The sequence below is a fragment of the Python bivittatus genome, unplaced genomic scaffold (assembly GCF_059951505.1).
Source record: "Python bivittatus isolate LINGU-HERP-01145 unplaced genomic scaffold, Pbiv_v1 ctg000590_np1212, whole genome shotgun sequence".
Taxonomy (NCBI): domain Eukaryota; kingdom Metazoa; phylum Chordata; class Lepidosauria; order Squamata; family Pythonidae; genus Python; species Python bivittatus.
The window spans coordinates 18,058,496-18,085,071 of NW_028277086.1; the positions used below are offsets into that span (position 1 = coordinate 18,058,496).

A 26,576-nucleotide genomic window follows, 5' to 3' on the forward strand; every position below is an offset into this window, starting at 1 on the left:
CATTTAGTTCTGATCTTCCCTTCCCAGTGCAATCATCCCTTCTTCTTATCCCATCTCTATCAATTTCTCCTTGGAGGGGGATTTGCGTGCAGGAACTTGTAAATGTCTGTGGGTGGCTATGGTTGGAGAATGAAAATGATTGGTGCTTCTCAAACATTCTGCAATCAAGGATCACTAGAAAAGCATTTGGAAAATGCAGGACTACCCAGCCAACCAAATATTCCTGTCTCACATTTTCATTTTTAAAAGCAGGGGAGCTCACATTTTGCCAAATAAGATAATGGTTACAATTGCATGTGTATATGGCTTTTCATCTCCATTTTTAAAGGCCTTATCAGGCTACATTTTCTTCTAAGAAATGTATTCCAAAATTCAGTAGTCATTTACCACTTCAATTATTTCACGTGCACCATGCTGTAAGAACAGCTCTTACAAAAATGTTCTTCAGAAGGAATCTCCAAATGCTGAGAAGCTAAGGGCGAGAAGCCCAATGACATCCCGGTATTAGATCATCATTGCTGTACTTCCTATTCAACCTTTTTGGGGGGGGGGGGTTGTTTTTGCAAGATCGCAAATGCATACTCAAGGCCTGTTCACTATGGTCAGTTTACTGAATTTTAGTCCTCCCATTGCTACTGGTATGGCATTTGTACACTTCAGTGAACCAGTTTTGAGCCATTTATCCATTTTCATAACTGTCTGGCACTGTACATTGCAAGGACAGGGACTGAGGAGGCCAGGTTGGAGAAGGCTAGTTTAGGAATTCAACTACTTATCTCCTCCACCCCACTTTGGTATCTATCCACTCGTGTAACTTGAGGAGACCAAGCCAATTACTTTCCAAGTATAAAATAAGAGGGCAGAAGGAATGTGTATGTGTGTTGAACCAAAGCCATCTCTTTCTGTCATATTGCCAGTAACTGGAACCACCATGATGATACTAAACCATACTGATAGGGGTGTCCACATGTGTGTGTGTCAAGTAAGTCAAGATGATGGCCGCAATTGTGCAATCAAAAGCCAGTCCTTTTTATCTGCATACCCTTTTATCTGCATATCTTTACAAGCAATGCATGTAAAAAGGGCAGGGCTTTTGATCACATGGGTTGTGATTCTGATTTTTTGTCACCATCTCTTGCGTTCAGAGAATAACCAAGGAAAGGTTTGGTGAACCTTCATGTTCTACATCATGGGTAGAAAACTTTTGGGGAGACAAAAGCTGCATTTCCTCGAGCAGTGGTACCCACCAACACTAGAGGATTTACAGACACCAAATATGCCCAAGAGACTCAAAACGGTGCCTAATTTCTCTTGGTTTATTACATCTTGCCACTGCTTCCCAGGATAAGAAATTCAAAGCAGTTTACAATGAAGAAATGACCTATCAGACCATATTGATGTTGCATATGAGCAATACCTACCTAGGGTATTCTTTGCATAAGTCATCCTGGACACAGAAGTCTTTTGGGGCAATCTGTGCCAAAACTGAATTATGTTTCAGGTGTTTGGGTCTTTATATGAGATGAAATGGAACTCTTTTTTTGCAGTCTGGACCAAAACGTGGGTATCCTGGACAGTAGGGGTTGTGGTGGGGGAAAGGCAAAACAAAATAATTTCCTTTGTGACAAGCTTATGGATGTTGGTAGTGGCAATGGTGGCTGAGGACAAGGAGAGGAGGGAGGACAGGGAAGTGCCAGGGAGATCAAGGGCAAGCAGGCATGCATTCAGGCTGGGCAGAAGAGGGGGCAGAGGGCGACAGATACCAACCTAGCCCTAGCCCTAGTTGCCCCATAAAATCACTTCAATTTCCGTCTGGTTTTTGTTTCAGCTGAAACCACAGCCAAAGCATTCCAGGTTTTGTTTCTGCCGAACTGTGGCCAATCTGCAAGAGTTTGGTAGACGTCGCAGAATGAGAGGGTTTTGTCTCTAGTTCAAAACAAAGCATATTTTCCATTTCATTCTTCTCCCCCTCTCTACAAGTAGTAATCCGTTTTCTACTTTCCTTCTCCCCAAGGAGCAGGCAGCTAGAAAGGAAGACCATTTCTGCCAGAAGTCTCAACTAATCATTTTTAAAATACAGCTTTTTAAAAAACTGTTTATTAGGTTGATATTCTACTTTTTCTCTAGGATGTCAAAGTGGGAGTAAGTGGCCCAAAGTCATCCAATTAGGCTTTACAGCTGAGGGTGGATTTGAACTGGATTTTCTCGGTTCTAATCAAACATCACACTGGCTCTCAAAGCCTAGTGCCATAGGTGGCCCATCCATATTAATTCACTCCCTTTCTCTCTGCTTTATGGAAAAACGACGAACCAAGATTACAATGGTGTAGAGATTGTGCTCACAGAATTCTGAACCCTAGTTTATGGAATGAAGCCAATGGAGGGGGTTTTCACATAACACACAACCATACCAGACAACACAGTTTGGATTTACACAAGGTACACCAAAATGTAGTCGACCAACTTGTGATTCAGCATGTCATGTGAGCACAGCCATTGTTTGATCTATAATAGGATCTGAGCACACCCAATGAGCAACCCAGAGAATTTAATCCTCCCTTAATATGAACGGAAGTTAGTCTTTGTAATTAAAAGACAACATTTTTCTATTTCCACATCTTAATGTAAGGAGTTAAGCTGGATTCCAAAACACCTCTGATTGCTGAACACAAAACATAAGGCAGAGCCAAACACAGGATTCCTAAATATATTTTCATGGAAATGTTTCATTATAACCATAGAACCAAACTTCCAAACCTTCATAACAAAAACCAGTACCAAACAGCCCGGAAGACCCACACCAGCCATAGTACCATAATTTTTTTAATAGGTAATATGCAGCTTATATATCTGGTTTTATTGCAAGGGAACATGTTATCAGAAACACTGCAGGAAGGGAGATTTTTTACTTTACTCCATTGTAGTGAGGCTTAAATTGTGCCCCTGAGCATGGCTAAAGCACAAGGGAAAAAGTTATGTTGACACTAAGGGAATTATTATTTTTTGTTTTGTTTTGTTTTCTAGCAACATGGGATGCTGCAAAGTCAATTTAAGGTAGCAATTTATTAAAGTAAAACTGCATTAGCTGTACATCATGTATTTAATTTTTTTTTTGTAATAGCCCAATATTCTATAGAATGTTATTTAACTACATAATCACATCTCCTGTATAAAAGCCTATTCTGAATTATGCTTCTTCTCCAAGTAACTAATTTTTAGTTAATTTATTCTTCTATTAGCAGAATCATCTGTCATAAAGATTTCACATATCCGGATCACAATTGTAGTTATTGTTAAAAAGAATGCGAAGTTATGGGGAAGGAAACAATTATAATTCAGGCCAAAGGTAGCAGTTCAAGACAGAAGCTTGTAGAATACAAAACTGCTCAGCCGCAGCTCACACACTGTTGCCTTGAGCAATGACAGCCAGGTGACTAACAACATTGCTGGGAAGCTGATTAAGGATACTACCAGTTGCTAATGAGTGATATTATTACAAGCTGTTGTCTCTATATTCCACTGCTCTCTGCACAACATAACCTTTGTTTCAATTTGGATAATCAGCAGGTCTCTTGATTTATATAAATTCTTCTTTTCAAGCAGTAGACTGAATCTACTGTATTGTCAAAATTCTGTATTCTAACTCTGACAGTATTGTATTGTCGAAGGCTTTCACAGCTGGCATACGATGGCTGGTGTGGGTCTTCCGGGCTGTGTGGCCGTGTTCTGGAAGTTTTGTTTCCTAACGTTTCGCCAGCACCTGTGACCGGCATCTTCAGAGTGCAGGAGCACAGACAAGAGCAGTTCTCTCTGTGCCCAGAGTGATGTGGCCCTTTTGTGGGTATTTACAGAGATCTGGGGGGGGGGGAAGGGGGGACTTGGGGGGGGCTTGGGTTACTGAGTGGCTGCTTGTTTTGGTGTCTGCATCTGTGTGTATCTTCCTGGGGATTAGGCAGGGTTTTTTCTTCTATTGAATTGCTAACAAGGGGCTGCTGCTAATCACCCCCAGCAGCCCCTTGTTAGCAATTCCATAGAAGAAAAAACCCTGCCTAATCCCCAGGAAGATACACACAGATGCTGACACCAAAACAAGCAGCCACTCAGTAACCCAAGCCCCCCCCAGATCTCTATGTTGTTGTTGTTGTTGTTGTTTAGTCGTTAAGTCGTGTCCGACTCTTCGTGACCCCATGAACCATATTGCGCCAGACCTTCCTGTCCTTCACTGCCTCCCTGAGTTTGCTCAGTTTCATGCTCACCAGATCTCTATAAATACCCACAAAAGGGCCACATCACCCCGAGCACAGAGAGAACTGCTCCTGTCTGTGCTCCTGCACTCTGAAGATGCCGGTCACAGGTGCTGGAGAAACGTTAGGAAACAAAACTTCCAGAACACGGCCACACAGCCCGGAAGACCCACACCAGCCATCTGACAGTATTAACAATTTTTTCCACTAAGAAACTGCCCTTATTACTAAATTCCATTGAAACGATGAGAAAGAAACTTAAATTCCATTATTTTCAATGAAATGTAGTGATGACTAGGTTTATCCTCAGAAGGAATATTCATTTCTTTTCAGTTCTATGCAAATAACTCCAGCAGTAAAATAACATAACCTTACATTCCCATATTAAGATTTTTCCACATTATTATTATTATTATTATTATTATTATTAAAGATTTAGATCATTATGCTTAATCTCTCTTATAACTGAATACTGCAAAAGATAATTTACATAGTAAGTGACAATGTCTGCTTTTCCCATTCCTTTTGGGAAGTCCCCACTAGGAGTAAAAATCACATAGAAACCAATGCTACTAATCCTGCAGCATTTCCATAGATATCAACCTGAGAAATTTTTAATACAGGAAACTTACTTCCATTATGAGAATTTTAGAGAACCCTTACTCTTGCTTTTCTGCCTGGTGGATCAGAATGGAGGATAAGAGGCGCACTCATGGCTCATTCCTAAACAATAAACTGTAAGAAAACAGGACTCATCCAAGACTTTCAAGCTTTGGTTTCGACAAGAACTGGGTCAGCTTGTTATATTAAGATACTGGAGAGGTAGTCCTCACTTAACCACCACAATTGGGACCGAAATTTCCATCACTAAGTGATGCAGTCGTAAAGCAAGATGTCATGTGACCGTATCACTTAGCGACCACCATCCTGGCATTCCCAGTTGCTGTCATTAACCAAGAATCACGGGTCGGTAAGCAGAGGGGATCCCAGGTAAAAAGCATGGGGGTGCTGCAGGAGGTTGGGAGAGGCCCTACACAGGCTGCGTGCAAGTTGGGAGGGTACTATAGTGTGGCACAAAGCCATAGCCACCCCTCCTTGGAAGCCCCAGCTGCCACAGCCTGGCCCAGCAGCGCTTACAACTGCAGGGGCATTGCAACTCCCCCACCTATCTCCCCCCATCTATGCCCTTTTGGCTGCCCTGCACAGTGGCACTCAGCTGCAGCAGTGCCAGGGGTGGGGCTCAAGCAAAGGCCCAGGGCCTTCAGCAGTCTCAGCCAGCTGCCACCGCCCCCAGGCCTCTACTTCAGTCCCGGCACCACCTCTGCCAGAGAAATGCTGCCTCAAGCTCCACATTGCAGCCACCCACCCCAGCACCATTGCACAAAGCTGTTGCCCCCACCACCCAGCTGACCGCGTTTCCCTCCCACTGCTGACAAGGTGCACCTGGCCTGACCCTACTATACACAAGGCAGCTGCTGGCTGGTCCAGGTGTGCAATTTGGAGATGGCCAAGTGGCTTGGAGAACGGTGCGAGCAGCCTTGAGAAGAAGGCCTGGCCTGGCCAGCAGCCGCCTCACATACAATAGGGTCAGGCCAGCTGCACCTCGTCAGCAACAGGAGGAAAATGCCGTCAGCTGGGTGGGGCAGAGCCTGTGGAACGCAGGATGGCAGGGGCAATTGGGGCTTTGCACAATGGTGCTGGGGTGGTTGGCTGCGGTGTGGGGCTTGAGGTGGTGATTTTCAATGGCAGCGGCAGTGCTGGGGCTGAAGTAGAGACCTGGGGGTAGTGGCAGCTGGCTGAGACTGCTGAAGGCCCCAGGCCTCTACTTCAGCCCTAGCCCTGATGCTGCCGATTGCCAATGTGCAGGGTGACCAAAGGGGCATAGATCAGGATGGGGGAGTTGCAGCACCCCTGCAGTTGTAAGTGCAGGTGGGCTGCCAAACACCCAAATTTTGATCATGTGACCATACGGATGCTGCAATGGCCATAACTTTGGGCACAGGTCCATTTTTTCAGCACCATCATAATTTCGGTCGGTCACTGAACAAATGGTCATTAAGCGAGGACTAACTTCATTCCAGGCAAGGCTGCTCATTTTTCTCTTTCGGAAACCTTATTTCATATTGATTTTTGACAACCCTGTATTTATTTTCAGAATTAAGGATGCTTGGCCCAGAAGCAATAAGCCTTAAGTTACTGGGAAATAAGAGTTTATTTAAACTTTGGGCTACTTCCTATTTGTCTTCAATATAGTTACACCGCCTCAGATATCATAATCTACTGTTGCAGACTAAAGGAATGAAACTAATTTTGGCTGCCACTGATAGACACCCCTCTGTCACAAGAATGCTAGCCTACTGTGCACCAAAAAGATTTGGAACTCTTAAAAGGCTGAATTTTAAGGTTCAGAGGTAGCCATTGTTATATTGGCCCAGGGTCTTTTGGAGTGGGTGGCCATAACAGTCTAAGCCTAAGCCTCAATAATAACAATCATGCAATGGACTTTGCACCACCACCTGACAGATGTGAAGCTTTTCAGTGAAATTGGACAAGTGGGGAGATATCTATTAACACATGGGACATTATTTTTGTTTTCTTAGTTTGGGCACTTTTAAACAAAGCTTTAAAGAGACTAAACATTTCACATTATATCTTCAAGCAATAAAGCAAAAATATTAAAATAAGATCTTCATGTCCTTAAAATGATTCTACCTATAATGACTGTCATGGGTTGGTTTTTTTCTTTTTTTTGCCCCCCCCCCCAATAAAAATGCTGGAAACTATGTCAGATAAACCTTCACTTATTTTTTTCCTATCTGAAAACAAGCATCTAATTCTGAAGCAGATGTGCCAGAAACACAACAACTAACCAAAAAAAGGCAACATCACCATAGCTGGCTTTAAGAATTTACTTTCTCTTCTATGCATGATGCTGTCAGCTCAGTCAGCTTCTCTACAATATACAATGAGGCACTTGGTATTGTAGCAACGGCAGGATTTGTGAGAACAAGCAAAAAAAGCAACACGTTGTTTAAAATCATTTAATTACACGTCTTTTCAGTAATAAGCATAATAGACAATAGAATAGATTGCCATCATTCAACTATTTACACCCTTTTCTTCACTATAGCTTCAAAACAGGCAGCTGAAGAGTTTATGTACCAATATCTCTTTTCAAGAAGTGCAATGGGATCCGGCTTCAGCAGAAAACTCCGTCCTGTCGTACGGGAATTGTGTGAGATGAGGCTTCTGTCATTTCAACTGTCCAGTTGAAGATACATTAAGGAATTATTAACTGTTTTTCCTGGATGACTTCAAAAATGAAACAGCAAACTTTAGTTCTATTAAATACTGAGATCATTAGAAAATGATGCAATGCTGTGGAAACCGAATTCTCTCCCTCTGCTGGCATGAGAAGTGGCATTAAGACAACTTCACACCAATTTTATTTTGCTCTTTCTTCATTAACCTCTGTACTTCTTTCTCCATTTTCTTCCGTTGTTGCTCAGCTGCTCGTTTTTCTCTTTCTGCCATTTTCTGCTGCCTGAAATTTCACAGAAGACACAGGATTAAATGTTCCTTATTAGGCAAATTTACAAACTTAAGCTTTTCAGGATCCTACAATACTGCAGTCACTTCCTGAGCCTCAGTGATACTGATTCTATGCTTACACTCAGCATGGAACTGGATTGCCATGGGCTCTGATCCCTGAACAGCATCAATGACCGTCCAAATCATCCAAATAATCCATCAAAAGGTAGATTAAAATTAAGCTATTTAATTTTAAAAATAGAATCATTATTGCTTGTTAAATTACCAAGCTAAGAAATGGTAATCTGAGGACATAATTTTTTGTGTTCAGTGATCAGCACCCTGCAGGATTACACACACCCATCCAACCAGCAGTCTAATGGATCACAATATGCCCAATTTTCTAAGATGTCCTTAATAAGCTTATATTCTATCCAATATTTGGGGGGGGGGGATGATGTAAGAGCCATTATTTGGGGAATCCAAACTGCCCCGCCATCATATATGCCACTTTTGTTACTTTTTCCCCTGCAATTTATCTTTACAAAATCCAGCCTCAAAGCTCTTTCACTGCTAATTTGAAGTAAGAGTTGTTCTACATTTTGAGCTCTGTTTTGATGATACCTAATTAGAAAAACACATTTTTTGTTACTCACTACCATAGGTGATCCTTCTCATGTCTAACTGAAGAGGAGTTGGATATTGCTGTTCTAAGAAATGCTTAGGCAGCAACAAGAAGATAGAGAGGACCCCTCACTTTTATGGCCCAAATTCTTAAGTCAGCCTTTCCAAATACCTAATGTTGTTGGACTACAATTCCCATTACCTCTAATCCACATGGCCAACTATCAGGTATGATGAGAGTTGTAGCCCAACAATTGTAGAATCAAGAAAATACTTTTTTGCACAGCACATAGAGTGTAGAACTCATAGCCAGAATCTGTGATAATGGCAGACAGTTTGGAAGACCTTAAAAGGGGGCAGGACAAATTCACAGAGGATAAGGCTACTTGAGGACAGTAACTGTGATGGTTGTTTACCACTTCCTGAATGAAAGGCAACATGCCAAAAGTTTTGAGTTTCCCAAATGCAATCAGCTGGTAATTGCGACAGTTTGGTGGACTAAACAGACCTATGGAGTAATACAGCAGGGCTGTTCTTTATGTTTCCTCTGAAATTAGGAACAAATGCTCTCCCAAGCCAGGTTAACATATACTAACTTTGTTAACAAGAGGTATGCTCAATGTGTATGTTGATCAAACAGCTTCAAGAGCCTGCAGAGGGAAACTAGAATGGATGAGAGTAAAAACTGCCATTTATTTATTTATGAAATTTACAAGGCTGCTCATCTCATAATTTATGACTCTGGGCAGAATACATCAGTAACAATGAAAAGTAATTAAAATCAAACAACAAATAATATAAAAGCCATTTAATAAACGATGATAATATACATACTGGCTTTTTTATATGATAACTGCTGCCATGACATTTTACTGGAAATTATACAATTCCATCTATAGAAGAATAACAAATTAAATTGTGGGAATATGTATCAATGTAAAAAAAACCCCTCATATTTGAAAAACAAAAGCCATTCATGGATTACAAATCTATATATGGGATTATACTGCATCCAAATGTTGGGTTTTTCTTAAAATAAGGTTTTAATATCTAAATCTTTGTTTTATTTACTAAATGAGATTGGAACTCTTAAACAGAAATTCTCATTAACTTATTTTGACTTACAACTCACACTATAAAGGCTTTTGTTGTCAATCAACGCATACTGACTCAAGTTAAAGTTCTTAAGTCCTAAACTGCTACTTTAATTTGTAGCACTAACCTAATATGATTTTTAAAAAATGCTTGTAAATCTGTTTTGACTTTTTATCTTTTCTACCATGTTCTTAAATGCTTATTAAAACCAACCAACCAATAAATAACTTGTGGGATTTTCTTTTGTTTTGAGGTTTGTCTCAAAAGCACACTACCTTTGAAAAAACAAGAGATTTCAGGCTTTATAGTTTGATTTTGTCATGGCAAAGATCTCACACAGTATGTAGCATGAAAGGGAAGACAGTAATCTTCAAGCAATTTTCTTTAGCCAGGACTCTAAAAAGCCACTGTGGCTGTGTGCTGAGCCCTCTGCTGGCTTGTTAAGACATTTTGTGGATTCATTTTTAATATGAAAGAATAGTTCATCCATACATACTTACATTCCCATCAGGCTAATTTTTTTTAAGGTGAACAACATTATCAGAGCACAAAGAGTAAGAAATAATAAACCAAAGAAATTAAAGGCATGAGAAAAGATAGAGGAAAGGAAGTATAACTAAAACTAGTTTACACCAATCCCATTCATAATATATCTCCTTATTTTTCTAACTGTCAAACCATCCTTCCTTCTACCACCACCACCGCATAGGCTTCATACACTGCCTTTTCTTCTTTAAATTTTTTTTTTTTTTGAGGATCTCATAAACTCTATCTAACCACTTCTCGGTCTTCCTCTTCCTTTCAACCTAGTCATTATTCCTTGATATATTTGTTTTACAATTTGATCCTCACTTATTCTCTTTATATGATCAAAGCACCTCAACATCTTTCAATCCAGGTTCGTTCTGGGTCCATTTACTCTTGATTCTATCTCTTTTTGTTTTACCACACATATTTCTTAAGCACCCCACTCGTATTCTATTCAAGTTACTGTTTTATGTCTCTCCTGACATACCCAATTCTCATTTTCATATAATGAACTGGGCAGAAGCAAGCTTTTATATACAGTCCTGTGTGCTTCTTTCAATAAAGATGCATTTCTCACAATACATATATCCACTATCTTTCTACCTGCTGCATGAGAAAGGAGAGAAGAGGGTGCCAGAAAGCACAACAGATATATCCCTATCAGATGGCTGTACAGACTTTGTCAATTGTTATATTTGCTACTGACAATACTGTCAGTTTGGAGGCGTATCTCCATAGCATCTACATAAAGACTCCATTTAAGCATTTCTAGCAAAGGCGAATCCATCACTTCCACTTTTTAATAGCTTTTACTGGGACAAAAAAGGGGTCATAAGAGGAAAAAAGACAATGTGAAAAAAATAATATACAATTAACTTTTCCATGTTCCACCTCTCCAACTCTACTCACTTTTGGCATGCAACAGATTGTTCTCAAGGGAATATAGTACTAGTAGAGTCAAAATTTTGTATCCTTGATGCATGGGACTGCAGCCTTAGCAAGTAATATGTAACTCAATACTGTAGCTAAATGTGTAAATAAGATCAGTGATTTCCCATTTACTTGAATGTGACAGCACACTGCATATATCTCCTTATTTATTTTACTGAGCTTAAAGGCTGCTCCAATTATAAACAACTCTTGAGTGGTATGCATCCCAACCTGTATAAATTGAGTTAACAATACAATAAAAAGGTAACAAAGCAATAATATTACATAACCTACATAGCACAAGGAACAATCATCAATATAACAAAAAATCAAGAGTTTTCACTAGTAGAGGGAAAAAGCTCATAACATTCCAGTCTAAGGCCTGATGGAATAACCATGTTTTAATGGCCTTTTCTAAAATTCATGAAGGAAGAGGCCATCTAGCTATCTGGGGGAATAGATGATGAAATACAGGCAATCATAGATTAATAATCCTAGCTAGAGAAGAATAGTGTGAGAGTGCCTGAGGTAAAACTAGGCTTTGTTTGCTCTTATGATATTCTGAGTCCTGAACAGAAAGTTCTGAAATTAGTGCTAAGAGCCATGGCTGTCTATCCCATACACACACCTACCTGAAAGTAATGTGTCTTATTTGAGACTATATAAGAGCTAGAGCAATGGTTCTGAGTTGAAAATATTTCAAGCTTGTAACTGTTGTTCGATGTGTACAACAATTTTTTCTCCTTGAACTCAGATCAAAACTTGCTCATTTCAAATCATGACATTTGGGGTATTCTGGACTATTCCAAGAACTGTAATTGGACTTTTGTTTATAGTCTGTGATTAGGTTGGGGCTATTTATTATCCATTATTAAATTCAACCCAGCCATTATAGTAGTAAAGATTGGTAATGCCCTTGCTACTACAAACTGGATAAGGTGGGAGCTGGAGTGTAGGGCAAAGCAGCAGTTGATTAAACAGATGACTCAGGGTCATCAGCAGACTCTGTTCTGCTGAAGAGAAGACTGGGATTACTGCTACCACTGCTGAGGTTATAAGCAGTAAATGCAAAGACATCAGAAGCACTATGTGGGTATGACTTGAATTGTTTTGTTGAGTGCCTTTGTGATTGTGTGTACAGGTATTCCTCGATGAACCACCACTGGTTCAGTGACCATTCAAAGTTATGATGACACTGAACAAGGGGGACTTACAACGGGTCCTCATAATGGTGGCCACTGCATCCCCATGGTCACATGATCACTATTTGAGTGCTTGGCAACTGGCTCACAATTACGATGTTGCAGTGTCCTGCAGTCACATGATTGCCATTTGTGACCTTCACTGCCAGTTTCCGACAAGCAGTCAATGGAGAAGCCGGCAGGAGATTGCAAATGGTGATCCCACGACTCTGGGATGCTGCGACTGTGTAAGATTTGCCTAATGATAGCAACTGGGACTGCTGCAACTGCTGTTGTAAGTTGGCACAGTCATGTAATGTCGCACTTTACAACCAAGTCACTTAGCGACAAAGTTGCTGGTCCCAATTACCATCATTAAGCGAGGATTACCTGTGTGTGCACCCCATGCATGCCTGCTTTGCTTTTCAGCAAACAGCTGAGTTCCAGTTGTTTTTTGTTGGGTTTGTGCCCATGAGGCAGGCAGGCTGCAAAAACAAAACAGAAAACTTGCTCGAAGTTATTTGATTTGATGGCAATTTATGCTAACTGCTATCATTCATCCAACTGACAGAATAGCTGGCCAAGGGGATATTTTATTTTTATTGAAAATGTAAAAAAAAAAAAAAAAAAAAAGGAAAAATTAGATTATCCTCTCTTATGGCCCTAAAATTAAAAAGAAAAAAGGAACTTGTTTTGTTCCACTAAAACACTGTTAACTTATGTTCTGATAAAACACTTGTTCAAAGCTCAAAACAAAAAAAATCTACAGTACTAGCAAGCATACACAGAATTATTCTGTCAATGGCATTTTTTTTTTACCACACAGCACATTTTATTCCCATCTGCAATGCACCAGCTCTTGATTTATTCCCAGCAGGTCTTAATACCTACCGGATGGAGATTCTCCAGAATAGCCAGTGTGATTTAATGGTCAGTACTAGATACACCTGGGAAACCTGAGTTCAGTTCTCCACATAAGCAAGTTATTTTCCACTAATGCCCCTTGCTTGATAGGCTTCACGTCAGAATTTCTATGTTTTACCACCCTAAACTCTTTGAAACTCTTGAAATGTTAAATAAATTATTATCCTAGCAATGACAGCGCCCTTTAAGAGCAAAGGGCTGGTAAACAGAGAAGGTGTGAATTAGCAGTACCAGCAGCTGACATGATTTGGCAGCAGAAGGCATAGCACATCTATGTCAAGGTTGGCAGAAATCCTCATCAGTAATTACTCCCATCTTCAGATTCAGATGAAGTGATTAACTGCAGTTTCTTCAATGGAACTGGACATTTTTAGAAGTTTTAGAGCCAGTTTGCATTCTAAACTTGTTCATATTCTTCCTCACAATCAAAAACAGTACACAGTGAAAATCTAGTCCAAGGATAGGCAATATAGTGTCTGTAAGCATCAGTGTATCTTCAGATAGACTCTTTGGTGCCCATCAGGTTATCTATGACATCTCCTTTTTTTTGTTTTTAAGATCTTTCTAAAAAAGCATAAATAGTGACTTCCTACAAAGCAAGGCACCACCCCTTAGCACTCTATTTATTTGCAGGAATGCTTCTGAGCCACACAAGATCCAAATGAGATGGCAGAAAGTACCCTGAGAGACTGATTTGTCTTCTTGTAAATGGATGCTTGGTGATATACCATGCCAACAATTTTGTTAGTGTTTCCTTTACTCTCAAACTTCTAATTATACTCTCAGGTCAAAAAGAATGACTTTGTTGATAGAAGCTTAAGTTCAAACCTTAATTTAAGGTTGTTAAATAAAAAGAGAAGCTAAAGATTCTAATGTCCTCTTACCTCCATGCCAAGAGAGGAGGAACAAAATTCACATTATTATCTCATTTCCATTATGATAAACTATGTTTTGTTATTATATCTGGATATAGCCACAGCGTATCCTCTCTGAGTCATGAGTTATAATCAGTTATAGGATTTGGTAAAATTACCTCAGAACTTCTTCTGCTTGCCAGGAAGCATCTTCTTCTTCTTCCCAAGCATTTGTGTTTTCCTGCCATGTCTCCAAGTCTCCTAGTTCTGGCTGCAAAGGAAATTATTAATTAGTATCTCAAAAATATTGCTCCACACTAGAGAGTAATTATTTTAATAAAGTACTGCAATTCCAAATTCAGGTAAACATAACTCTACCTATTCCTGGAAGGCAATGAGGGTAGACTTATGGACAGCAACTATCTTCTTTGAATGAATTCACTACAATACAGAAAAAAACTGCCCACTTTCAAATGCTAACCAACACTTTCTTAATTTAACATGCTTCCATATTACCATTACAGGTAACTCTCAGCTTACGTCCATTTGTTCAGTGACCATTCAAAGTTACGGCAGCACTGAAAAAATGGATGTACAACCAATCCTTGAAGTTCCAGCCATCACAGCATCCCTGCAGTCACATGATCATGATCCAGGTACTCAGATTCACAATTACAACATCACAGGGAGCCACGGTCACGTGATTGCCACTTGCAACCTTGCCTGCCAGCTTCCCACAAACAAAATCAACGGGGAAGCCGGCAGGGAAGGTCGCAAGTCCCTCTGTTAAGTCCCCCTGGCTTTCCTGGGGGGTACCTAAGAAGACAGTATGGGAAAACAAGAATGAATGAATGAATGAATGAATGAATGGGTATATTATACCATGTCATCATTAAATGCTTCTAAATTTTTACACAACTTAAAGCTTTATTAGATTATTTTTATCAGTACAATATGCCTTATCTATTACCAAAAAAGCAAAAACACCTAGTGTTCCTTCTCTAAGACATTCTGGAAACTACACATACAAAAATGTTTGTTACTTACAGATTGGTTAATAAAAGGAACATCTTGTGTGGCTGCTAATCTACTTGAAAACCCAGCACTACCATCTTGGTTGCCAAAATTTAAAGGTTCACGTTTTTTAACAATGATCTGAAAAATATGAATTGAAAATAATAATTTGCAATATTGCTATTATTAACAAATACAACTGGAAGCTCATTAACCTAACTATAAAAATTGGTGTCACACAACAATGCCACGTTGGCTGTTTCAAAGATGTCAACTTACAATTCCTGCCAGTGCCATAGCAGCAATGGGCGTGAATCCTACAAGAGTTTCTCATTACTTTTTCAGCCAATCAAAGTAGCCTCAACTCAGTCAGCTTGACCATTTGATTCCTGGCCAGTGACTTGGAAGTGAAAGAAGAGCTGGGTGCAAGAGTAGCTCCTCTTTTTCTTTCCATGTCACTCTTCTGACATGGGTCCTCTTGGGGCCCCATACTTGGGCTACCGGGTCTAAACTATAAAATCAGACATTGTAGCAGAGAGATACAGAAAGCTCTTTCACTACTGCCTACTGGACACCTGGATTTTGCAGGCCAAATACAGTAGTCCAATTAGGATTGTTGAAGGCATGAGGCAAAAAATGAGGGTAAGGAGAAAAATCAGCTGGACCTTCTGTGCTTGCAGGCCCAAGACTGCTTCCTCCCTTGCCTCCACTACAATTAAACCACTGCTCCCTGCTCATCTCTTTTGTGGACATGAGGTATCAGCCAAGTTCAACTCCCAGTTATGAGCAAATATGGAAAGCACTGCTTTGCTTACATTCTTCATCTTCCCATAAGTATGGATGAAAAGGGAAAATGTGGTTTGTTGTATTGTCGAAGGCTTTCACGGCCGGCATACGATGGCTGGTGTGGGTCTTCCGGGCTGTGTGGCCGTGTTCTGGAAGTTTTGTTTCCTAACGTTTTGCCAGCACCTGTGACCGGCATCTTCAGAGTGCAGGAGCACAGACAGGAGCAGTTCTCTCTTTGCCCAGGGGGATGTGACCCTTTTGTGGGTATTTATAGAGATCTGGGGGGGGGGGGGGTTGGGTTACTGAGTGGCTGCTTGTTTTGGTGTCAGAATCTGTGTGTATCTTCCTGGGGATTACGCAGGATAGAAGAAAAAACCCTGCCTAATCCCCAGGAAGATACACACAGATTCTGACACCAAAACAAGCAGCCACTCAGTAACCCAACCCCCCCAATCCCCCCCTTCCCCCCCCCAGATCTCTATAAATACCCACAAAAGGGTCACATCACCCTGGGCACAGAGAGAACTGCTCCTGTCTGTGCTCCTGCACTCTGAAGATGCCGGTCACAGGTGCTGGCAAAACGTTAGGAAACAAAACTTCCAGAACACGGCCACACAGCCCGGAAGACCCACACCAGCCATCGAAAATGTGGTTTGTTTAAAAGTAGAAGTAAACGCTTCTGTTCTGCTAACATCTACAAAAGAAATAGGGAGAAAAGGGAATGTTTGCAAGCCAAAGCTTGTGCAGGCTTATCCACTTCTCAGGTGGTCCAATGTTGTTTTCAAAAGCTTGATGATTATCCCTTTTGGTATAAAATAAACTCCAGGCTGTTGAGAATTCTATATCCTGAAACATGGTATCTCTGCACACATGCTTAGCCCCAATCACATGCAATATCCCTATTGCCTGCTTATGGTAGGAGACAGGACTGAAACACTCAAACAGAAGCAAACTACTTTGAGACTGCACATTCACATGCATGTAGACTTGTCCAGCTGCTTGATGGAATGAGGTGGGGTTTTACCATAGTATAAGTCAGAAGAAAATTGGCATGCAATCCTGCAAAATCCTCAAACAAAAATGCATAATCTCATTCAATCCACAGAACTTAATTCATATGTAGTAACTAGTTTTGCTTTCAGACTTTTTTCCTTAACCTTACCCTTGGTAAAACTATACGGCTCAACATATAAAACTAAGAAAAATGATTGGGAAATTATGTTAACATACAAGTCATTCAATGTGATTACATTTCAAATGCAAAACAGAAAGGAGGAAATAATGTAAATTTATTTGTTACATATATATCCTGCTGTACTCCCAGTGGATACAGACCCAAAAGTCAACTTTTGGGTAGAAATGAAGGTTTTTTTATGATGTAAAACTGAAAAACTAAAAGGAGGAAATTCTTTTCTGCAGTTAGAGGAAAACTTTGGCAGTTTCAACCAGATATAAGTCCATGATGCTGAATTTGCAGTAATAAGACTGCTCAACATGTTATACCTCTGTTGGATATGATCATTTTTAAAGTATGGCAGTTGACTGCATAAGCAATCTGAGCCACAGGTAGAAAACAATTTTCACTGCTAAACAACAGCCATATTACAAGGCACTGTATAAGATTTCAGAATGTTATGGGTGCTGAAAACTTACTTTCTGTGTTTTCCTTATTGTTGGTGCCATGTCCTTAAAGTAATCAGGCTCCATTTCTTCCAACCCATTTTGTTGATTGGCCACATTGCCATTACCACCTTCAATTTTCACACTCGTAGGTGCATCTTCATCCCATGAAGTCCAATCTTCTACTTCTGGCTGAAAAGCAAAGAGAAAGACTTCAGTTCTCTATTGGCCATCCAACATTCATAATTTATAACCTATTTTTATTGGGTCATTTGGAAGAATTATGTTTAAAAACTGATATCCAGACCATTCAATGTATTACTTGTTTAGGAACAGATGAAAAATCCACGGTAGTTGGCAAAGTTATTTGGTCTCCACTAAGTTTTCGTCCTCTTCCAGTTCTGAAAAACAAAAGTTTCTTCTTAACTCTGATGCATTTGATAAAACTGAAAAACCTGTAAATAAATTATTTAAAAGCTATTAAAAGTTAGCACCTTTAAAAAGCTCAGCAACTTCTGTGTAAGCTTGTTTAACTTCTGATTAAAATCCTAGTTTTAAGAAGAAAAACTCATAATTCTTTTTTCCAGGTCTTTTTCTAACAATTTAAAACCCAAGGCACATCTTCTACTATCCATATTACTGCAGGTATTTCTTGTTGAGATATGGCAAGCTTCCTTTATAAAATGATGCCATAAGGAGCAGTAGAATCAACATTTAACAAATTATCTAACTGCAAGAAAATAAGCCAATTTAATATTTCTGTAACATAACAGTACAGATTATATTGTGGTGTGTCAACTGCCACACTCATACACATTTAAATGTTGGATTATCCTGTAATATAAATAGAAGAGGCTCTGACTTTTCCCAATTGAAGGGATTTACATGTTTGAGTGCTTCTTCGTACTAAAAGCATGCCCTATATTTTATTTCCATCCAAACATTAAAAGTGTGCAGCATTAAACTTCCAAATACTGCAGACAGGTAGAAAAAAAAAAACACCCTCTTTATATTATGCATGGTCTACATGAATTACATATTTGAGAGGGTAATTCTTACATTATAAAAATGAATTTATGTAGAGTAGAAAACTATAGAATATATTTATAAAATCAGAACCTTCAGAGCAAAGTAACTTTATAAAGTCAGAGAAAATATTAAAAACAAAAACAGGTCTGTCAGAAATGGGAACCATAGCAAGCAAAAATATTCCTGTTCTAATCATCAGAATTTTTAAGAGAAATTGCCATTCCTTTTAGGATGTATTTTCCAACACAAACCAAAACAAATGTTAAGATTTTCCCCCAAAAAAGTATAATCACTACTGATGCAGCAAAGATACGTTACAAAATAAAAGTTAAAGATTATTGTATGCCTCTGAATTTTTTCTGTTGTGATAAAAACCAAACAAAAATGAATATGTGGTCCATTAGTCCTTTAGACAATATTTTTACAAACACTTTCTGACTCTCTTATGATGTGTATTTATACTTATTCCAATGCCTGTTTAAGCAGAAACGGCATCTATAATTCAGGCAACCAGTGAGAACAGATCTCAGAACAGACAAAACTTAATCTTAGCAGAATACTAGTATTATATTACCAACTATCCTTTTTTATATTACCTGACTTTCTGGCTTCTTTCTAAATGAAAAAAATACATTATTTCCCCTTTCTCTTTATACTTCAGATGCATATATATTAATTCAATCAACTGACCATTTCTGTATACGAAGAATCACAAGCCTACAAAACAAGTTCTTTTATAAATAAAACTGTATATCATACAAATATTTATTTTTGTGTGTTAAAACAATCATATGGCACTGTACTTTTCTGTTTTTCTAAGCAAGTTTATAATATCAGTATCTTTAGCTATACAAAGATATATCTCACTAACACTAAGAAAGAGGGACATTAGTAATTTTTTTTTAAATCTCAGTGAAACATCAAATTATATTATTCATTTTGTACACTTTGTAACAGTTTTAATCTTTCATATAAAAAACTATTAAAAGAATATTATATTCCCACCCCACCCCCACACAAAAATCAAACCCTCAAGAACAATGAGGTAGAAATGTTAGAGGAAAAATCAGAGCAAAATTGCATGCAACATTTGATATTTACCTGCAAATTAATCGTTTAAAAAAAGACAGTACTGCTGCCAAGCACGTACAAATTTTAAATAGACGGAACTGTGTAATTGCCATGATGAAAGACTTCACCTGAAAAAGGGGGGAAAATGCACTGATAAGTGTAATGCTATTTTACAATGGTGGATGTTTTTATGGCCTTGGGTGCTAAATGAAGTTTGTGCATATATTGCAATGTAACCAGAACCCATAAGTATGATTTCAAATGCACACTCAGTTACTAAGACAAATCAAAAGGAAAATATACTACTGAAGAATGTTTGGGGCAATTCCCACTGCTAATCTACAAGCAGGATTGCTATGTCCAAATATCCCACTGTTTTTTAAGAATACTAGTGGAATATGTTTTCATACTGTGCTAGACATCAACAAAAAGTGTCAGAATCTATAGACATCTAATTTAAGGTTCTAGATCAACCTTGTATTAAAAAAAAAAATCTGTCCTCTAGCCAGAGGTAGTCCAAAAATACAGATTCCAGAGCTGCCTTGTAAAAGATGTGGTTTTGTCAAGGGAAGAGAAGTACTCATAATTTTACATGCTATAAAATTCCATTTCAACAAAGCATGCAGCATTTAAAGACATCTATTTTCAGGTTCTACTGATAAGCCTTCTCTCAAAAAAATTGCCTGTGTCATAGGTGGCCAAAACAGAACACAACCCACAAATAAAAACAAAATAGGTCACTGAGTGAGTTGACAGATTTATTCAACAATACTTGCAGACCCCCAATCCTGATGGACTCTTTGTGGGAAACAACAAAGCACAAAAAACAAGACAATAAGAATACAAATCATAGAAAATTCCTATGATGGGCATCCAAAGTCAAGTAGGACTGAAGGTAGTGTGGAACGATATCATTTTGACCTTCTCATGAATGCAAGAGGGATGGGGCCAAACATAACTCTGAAAAAGAACATACAAGTGTGGGGACTACCAGAGAGAATATCTGTCACCTAATCCACACCTATGTGGTTATTAAGGTACAGCAGATTCTCAACAGGCCCTCTCTAAATGTCTGGACTGCACAGACAGATTCGATCCTGGCAAAGCATTGTTTGATATATCCCAATGCTGTGTTATATAGATATACTATATAACACACTATATGGATTTTGTTTTCCCTGACAATGTGGGTCAGCAAGTTAGAACACCTAATAGTGGGTTAACTAGATTAATAATCTGATAATGGATGATTTGGGCATGATGCTCAAGCCATTTTGCCACACTCTCTTGTGCTTACTTTCTAAACCATGTTCTAATCTATTCCATTTCCAGACTCCCATTAGTTTCCTTTGATACCCTAAGTAGCTGCATTATAGTTAATGCTAATCAGAATGTGTCTCTGAACTAACAGGGAAAAAAAACAAACATAATTTAGACAAAAACTGCTTCCAACAACAAGTGTCCTGAACAGGACCAAAGTAGCACAGATTTTCACTAAATCCCTACTAAAGCTTACTAAGGATCCCTACTGAATTGAATGGCATTTACTCTGAAGTAAACATTCCTACAATTATAGCCCAAGGCAAATCTTTAATTGGATAGATAGTTTCCATTTACATATTTAGTAATTCTTTTTCTCACATGACAAAAAAAATCACACCAACTAAAAGCATTATTTAAAAAAAAAAACTTTCAGGAGCAATAGCTAAAGGATACCTTAACTATTTATAAAAATAGAAATATTATATATTATGCAGATTTTTAAATCTGTACTTCAGCAACATCTGGAAATCTACACATTGCACAAACTTGATTAGACCTCCAGAGCACTTATAAAACTGGACTTCATTCAGTAAATGACAGAGATGCCAAGAAATTAATTATGGATTTTGATTAAAAATAAATCCCAGTGTAGCTTTTTCAAACTGTAGAATTTTCCAATAAAAACTGAGGCAAACAGTAATACAAAAGTGGCCAAGAAAAAGATAAATGTACTAGAGCAGCTTCCCAATTAAGAAAAGCTGCTTTTTACTATGATTTAATGATGATGGGGAAGAAAGCATGTAAAGGGATATGGAAATACAGATTCATAAATGACGTATGGTCTGCAGAAAAATGAGAAATGTTTTCATTGATCACCCATGATAGTAAAGTATGAGATTTCCAATAAAACTGAATGGTGAAACAGTCAGGGAACATAAATGGAATATTTCTCCTCGTAATGCACAAGTTGAGTTATAAAACATATCATTAGTTATAGCAATGGCCACTGATTTAGGATTACTTATGCGTAGCTTTTCAGTAGACATAACAGGAATGTATTCATAGTCATGTCTATACAATAAAATGAATTACCTCATGGGCTGACTGAAAGTCTGCTATGCCAAATTTATAATTATAGATATAAAAGCCACGTACCTATTTAAAGTGAGTATAAAATATAGTATATGGTAACCTGCATATATTTACTATACTTAAAGCAGTACAAAGAATAAAATATATTGACTGCAAGGCTAGCATTGCAAGTTTCAGGATTTGGGCCATAACCCTATAAAAACAATTAAGCTTCACTAAACTCAGCAGTTCTAGTTTCCAATGAAAATACATGGATCTGGGTGGAAATAATTTGCAAGAAACACATATTACACTATCTGCATTCAAATATTTCAATGTATTCACAGCATTGGTTCTAAAATTTTATCATTATGACATTATTTAAGTGCAACTCAAAATCTGGGTCTTCTCTGCAGTAATTAATCACACAATTATCAACCAAATTTATGATAAGGAAGATATAGTACATGAACACATTTGGAATTAATAATGGAACTGGCTCTTCGTATTTTGATTCATACACTACAACTATGCATAAGTACATTAAACATGGTTTACAGAACTAATCCAATGTTCTGGGCTTGTACAGTACATTCAGGTATAAATTAACCACGGTATGCTAGATAAAAATGTGGCTGACTAGTTTGTGGTTTAATGTGTTCTGCAAATTCAGCAAATATCTTTTAGGGACAGACATACATCTGACTGGCTAAATCTTGATTGTCTGCAACAGATAATGGTGTGATGAGAGTATACTCTCATCACACCATTCCCTCCTGAACAGTATTATGCAAATAGCAACAAGATAAGAAAAGCATATAGAGCATAGCTAATGAAATTATTTCAAACCTCTTAATATCAGCTGCTCTTTTGTTACAACACCAGGAAGGAATAAGGAGGTGGGCTTAGAATGGAGGCAATAGCCTGAGCAACTGCCCAACTGCTTCTCCCACAGAGATAAACTAGGGCAATCCTCCCCCCTGCCACTATTCCCTACCAGATCTGATCCATTTCAAACTCAATCTTTCTTTTGCCAGCTTCTGTTTCTGGACAAAATTTGGTCCAGTTCTGATCTCAGGGTTATTTTTTATATAATTTATTTCCAACATTCAGAAAGAATAAAAGGAGTTAGATATAGTAAGTAAAAAAAAAGGCATAAGAAAAAAGGAAATCTTGTTTTCATTCCATCACACAATTCACATGTTCTGTCCTTGCTTCCACTATGTCTATATATTGCCTGATACAATACCTTCTCACCTCTCCCTTTCTCAGAGACATTCTTGATCTTTCCTTTCACTCTTCTCTTACATATTTCCTTCACAATTTAATCCTCATTCATTCTCTCAAAGTACCTCTTTCATACTGGTCACTCACATTTGATCTTTGATATATTAAGTTTTGGATCTGTGCTCCTGTTGGACTCATATCCCCAACCAGCAACTCTCTAGTGTCACTACAAGCATTCCCTATTATGTTTATCTATATATTAAATAATCAAGTGGACATCACATATCCTTGTTTTACTTCATTCTCAGTGCAAATCATTTGTTGTACTCCATTTATTGTCATGAATGCTTTACTTTCTTCATATTCTGCTCTTACTGAAAGTTCAGTAATAGTTCAGTAACTTTCATGTCCATATTGGTAGTAAAGCATCCATTAGCCAAACCTCTTTATTTTATCATATACTTTCTCTAAGACAACAGAAATACAATGAACCTGCTTTTTGCATTCATGCATTACTCAGTGATCTGCTAAAAAAACAAAAATCTGGCCTGCACACCCCTGCCATGCATAAAAACATACTGTCCTTCTCAAATTTTGCTGTCATCTTTCACATCTATTCAATCAGAATTTTACCACATGCCTTCACAGGCATACATAACAAAGTAAGATCATATTACACCATTATTTCAAGTGCCAGGCACATAGTTTCATACACATATTAAGTTGTACACTCATTCCATAAACAAACCACACATATTTTTTAGATTTCTCAAGATTTCATTGCCTTTCACCTACAGCCTTACCATTTTTCAGCATTATCACAGCATCTATGACTATTTTTCATCATTTTTCTTGGATACTAACATTTATAGCTGTTGCTTCAATGCCCCTCCTCCATATAGTATTACTGGACCCATATGCATTTCTATAAATACTCTTTCCAGCATTCCTTCACTTCAATTTCACCCCAAATCATTTCTTCACTTCTATTTTTAATTCCAATCTCTCTGTTCACTTACTTCCAAAATACTTTTTTCAATTTCCATCAAAATTGCTTTGCATTTTCTCTAATTGTACTTTTTTGTAGCTTTCTTTCACAAGGTCTTTCATCCTCATATTTTTGCAGCAATCACCCTCTTATATGCATTTCTCTCTTCCTGCAATGATTACTTCTGTCTTTTTTCTTATCTATTTTTTCCCATTTCTACTTTTGACTTCTCAAAAATCAGCTTACTTTTCTTCCCCTTCACTGGAACATAACATTCAGTGATCAGTAACTTACAGATTCCTATTTTCTAATAACCTACATAACCCCAAATAATACTTTCTGATACACATTTTCACCCATTTGTACATAATTAAATCTGCAGGTTCATTTCTTTGCATGTATTCCACTCCACTTTACAAAATCAGACCATCCTCATTCAGATCTATTACATCCTTCCCCTTCTCTTGGTTTCAGGGAGAGAGAACAGATCAACATATGTTAATTCATGCTTTTTACCATTACATCCTCTTATATTCCGTGCCTTAATCATTCATATGCCATGGTCGTCACAGGACAGGTGGCTCTGTTCAGCTCAGGCTTTCATATACCGTAATGCTTTTAGTAAAACAGAGGACTAGTAGGTTACCAACTTTAGTCATACACATGCCACAGTCCTTCATAAAGTAAAGACAATACCAGTATTGGTACCTTTTGGCTAGTATGCCACATGAGCAACCAAAGCCAAGTTTTATCTCAAGTATGCTCACATTTCTATACACAAACTAGGGTAACATATCTAGAGACTACTGAGCAATTCAATATACTGTTGCTCACATCCCATCAGCTAGCTGGTAAATACTGACACTCAGGATATGCAACACAGTAGATAGGAAAGGTAGCCAAGAGACTCTTTTCTCTACTTCAAAAGCCTTATTCCCAGGGCAATGCAACTGCAGATATCGGTCTCAGAATTTGTGAGAATGAAACCAAGCTTGTTGAACATGGACTTCCTCTTCATGGAATCTATAATCAATCCATATACCTGAATGCACTGGAAGATAAAAAGTTTGGAGAATAGAGGAATTAAAAGCCAAATCCTTCAGAAGAGAAAACTATTCAATGTCATCTCAAAAGCCACTGTGAATGTCACAAAAAATAAAGTTTTGTTCCTTGGGGCAAATGGTGCTTGCAAAGTGAAAAACAGCATGGCTTGCATGCATTATCGTACTAAAATCAGCATGCATGAGAGAAACAGATAAACTTTTTTCTAACATTTACCTATCTCTTTTCCACAGAAGAAAACAGCAAAACCAACCACGTGAAGCCTACTAGGTTCACAACTGCTGCACAACTACAGTTACAGCTGCACAACTACGATTTTTCTTTAAAAAAAAACACCTTCCCCTAGGTTCGTTTGGAAGATACGTGTCCTACATTGCATTCATTTATGATTTTAATTTTTATAACGACAGAGGTTTTATGCTGGAGTACAACACAGACACACCCGCCCTCCCAAAAACGCTCCGGGACAGGGGCACATACACGTTGGACCCTCCAGGGGGACTGCTCGGAGGGCAAGGCCGCCCACGGCCAAGGAAGGCTTGGCCAGCCAACCAGCGGCCGCCTCATCAGGAATCCCGCCGGAGGGAGGAGCGGGAAGCAAGACCCGCCCGCCCGCTTTCTTGCCGGGGAGGGGACGGAGAGAAACGTCTCAGCGCGGTTCAAGGAAGGCGACTCTGAGGCAGGCGGCGCCTCCCTCTCGCTCACCTTGTCCAGCGTGGAGGCGAGCGGACGTGGAGGCGACGCGGCTCAAGCCGAGGGACAGCCGCTTCCCTCGGCGACCGCGAGCTCCCTTCATTCAAAAGCGGGTGCGGCGGCCTCCGTCCCAGCCGTGCCTCTTGGCGCCTCCATAGCCTCCCTCACGGGCCACTACCGGCTCCACCTTACCGTCACCCTGGAGACCCCCTGCGCCAGCAATCGTCTCTTCCGGCTCCGCCCCAACACTTTGGGCCAACGGGACTCGTCATCAAGAAAAGGGGTGGGGAAAGAACCGGAAGGATGGAAGCTCCTGCGCAAGCGCACAAAGTGGAAGCCCTGCGCCGTCGGGAGGGGAAGATGAAAGGAGAGGAGGCAGAGGGAGTCTACGAGGCAGGGCCGCTTGGCCACGTGACCCCGCGGATCGGCGGCGAAGCGGTAGCGAGGCCGTTGCGCTGAGCGCGCCCGCGAGTTGTTTTCCGTGCTGGATATTTTGTTTTTAGATATGGCGCGCGTACTCCGAAAGGAAAAGCGCGCTAGCCGATTACAAGCTATGCGTGATGTTTTTATCTGGAAGAGTAGGAAACGGTAGGGCGAGGCGGCATGATCTGTTCCCGCCTTAGGCGTGAAAGCCGGCTGGGTGACTTTGAGCTCGTCCCTGTCAGCCCAATTCACCTCACAGGGTGGTTGCTGTGGGGGAAAGGAGGAGCGTTAGGTATCTTCGCCGCCTTGAGTGATTTATAAAAATAATAAAGACGGGATAAAAAAAAAATCTATAATCTAAACCAGCGTTTCTCAATTTTAAGATCTCCCAGGATTCCCCAGCCAACGGGGAAATGCC

The 26,576-nt window shown here is 39.2% G+C and overlaps 1 protein-coding gene across 1 annotated transcript; it reads right to left on the reverse strand.

Moving 5' to 3' along the window:
* Positions 1–7,271: 7,271 nt before the first annotated feature.
* On the reverse strand, positions 7,272–25,978 carry EBAG9 (estrogen receptor binding site associated antigen 9). Its single transcript, XM_025163702.2, has 7 exons — positions 25,748–25,978; positions 19,462–19,559; positions 17,654–17,732; positions 17,365–17,523; positions 14,959–15,066; positions 14,091–14,182; positions 7,272–7,788 (listed from the first exon to the last, which is right to left on the reverse strand). Exons 2-7 carry the CDS (start codon positions 19,542–19,544, stop codon positions 7,668–7,670), a joined length of 642 nt encoding a protein of 213 aa, XP_025019470.2. The 5' UTR covers positions 19,545–19,559; positions 25,748–25,978; the 3' UTR covers positions 7,272–7,667.
* Positions 25,979–26,576: the final 598 nt, after the last annotated feature.

Bases quoted from the DNA above. Each gene is read 5' to 3' on its own strand.
- EBAG9 (XM_025163702.2), bottom strand. From the start codon at position 19,544: ATGGCAATTACACAGTTCCGTCTATTTAAAATTTGTACGTGCTTGGCA. The intron at 15,067-17,364 runs GTAAGTTTTCAG...CATATTTTTCAG, and splicing joins CAATAAGGAAAACACAGAAA to ATCATTGTTAAAAAACGTGA. The intron at 7,789-14,090 runs GTAATTTTACCA...GTGAAATTTCAG, and splicing joins CAAGCAGAAGAAGTTCTGAG to GCAGCAGAAAATGGCAGAAA.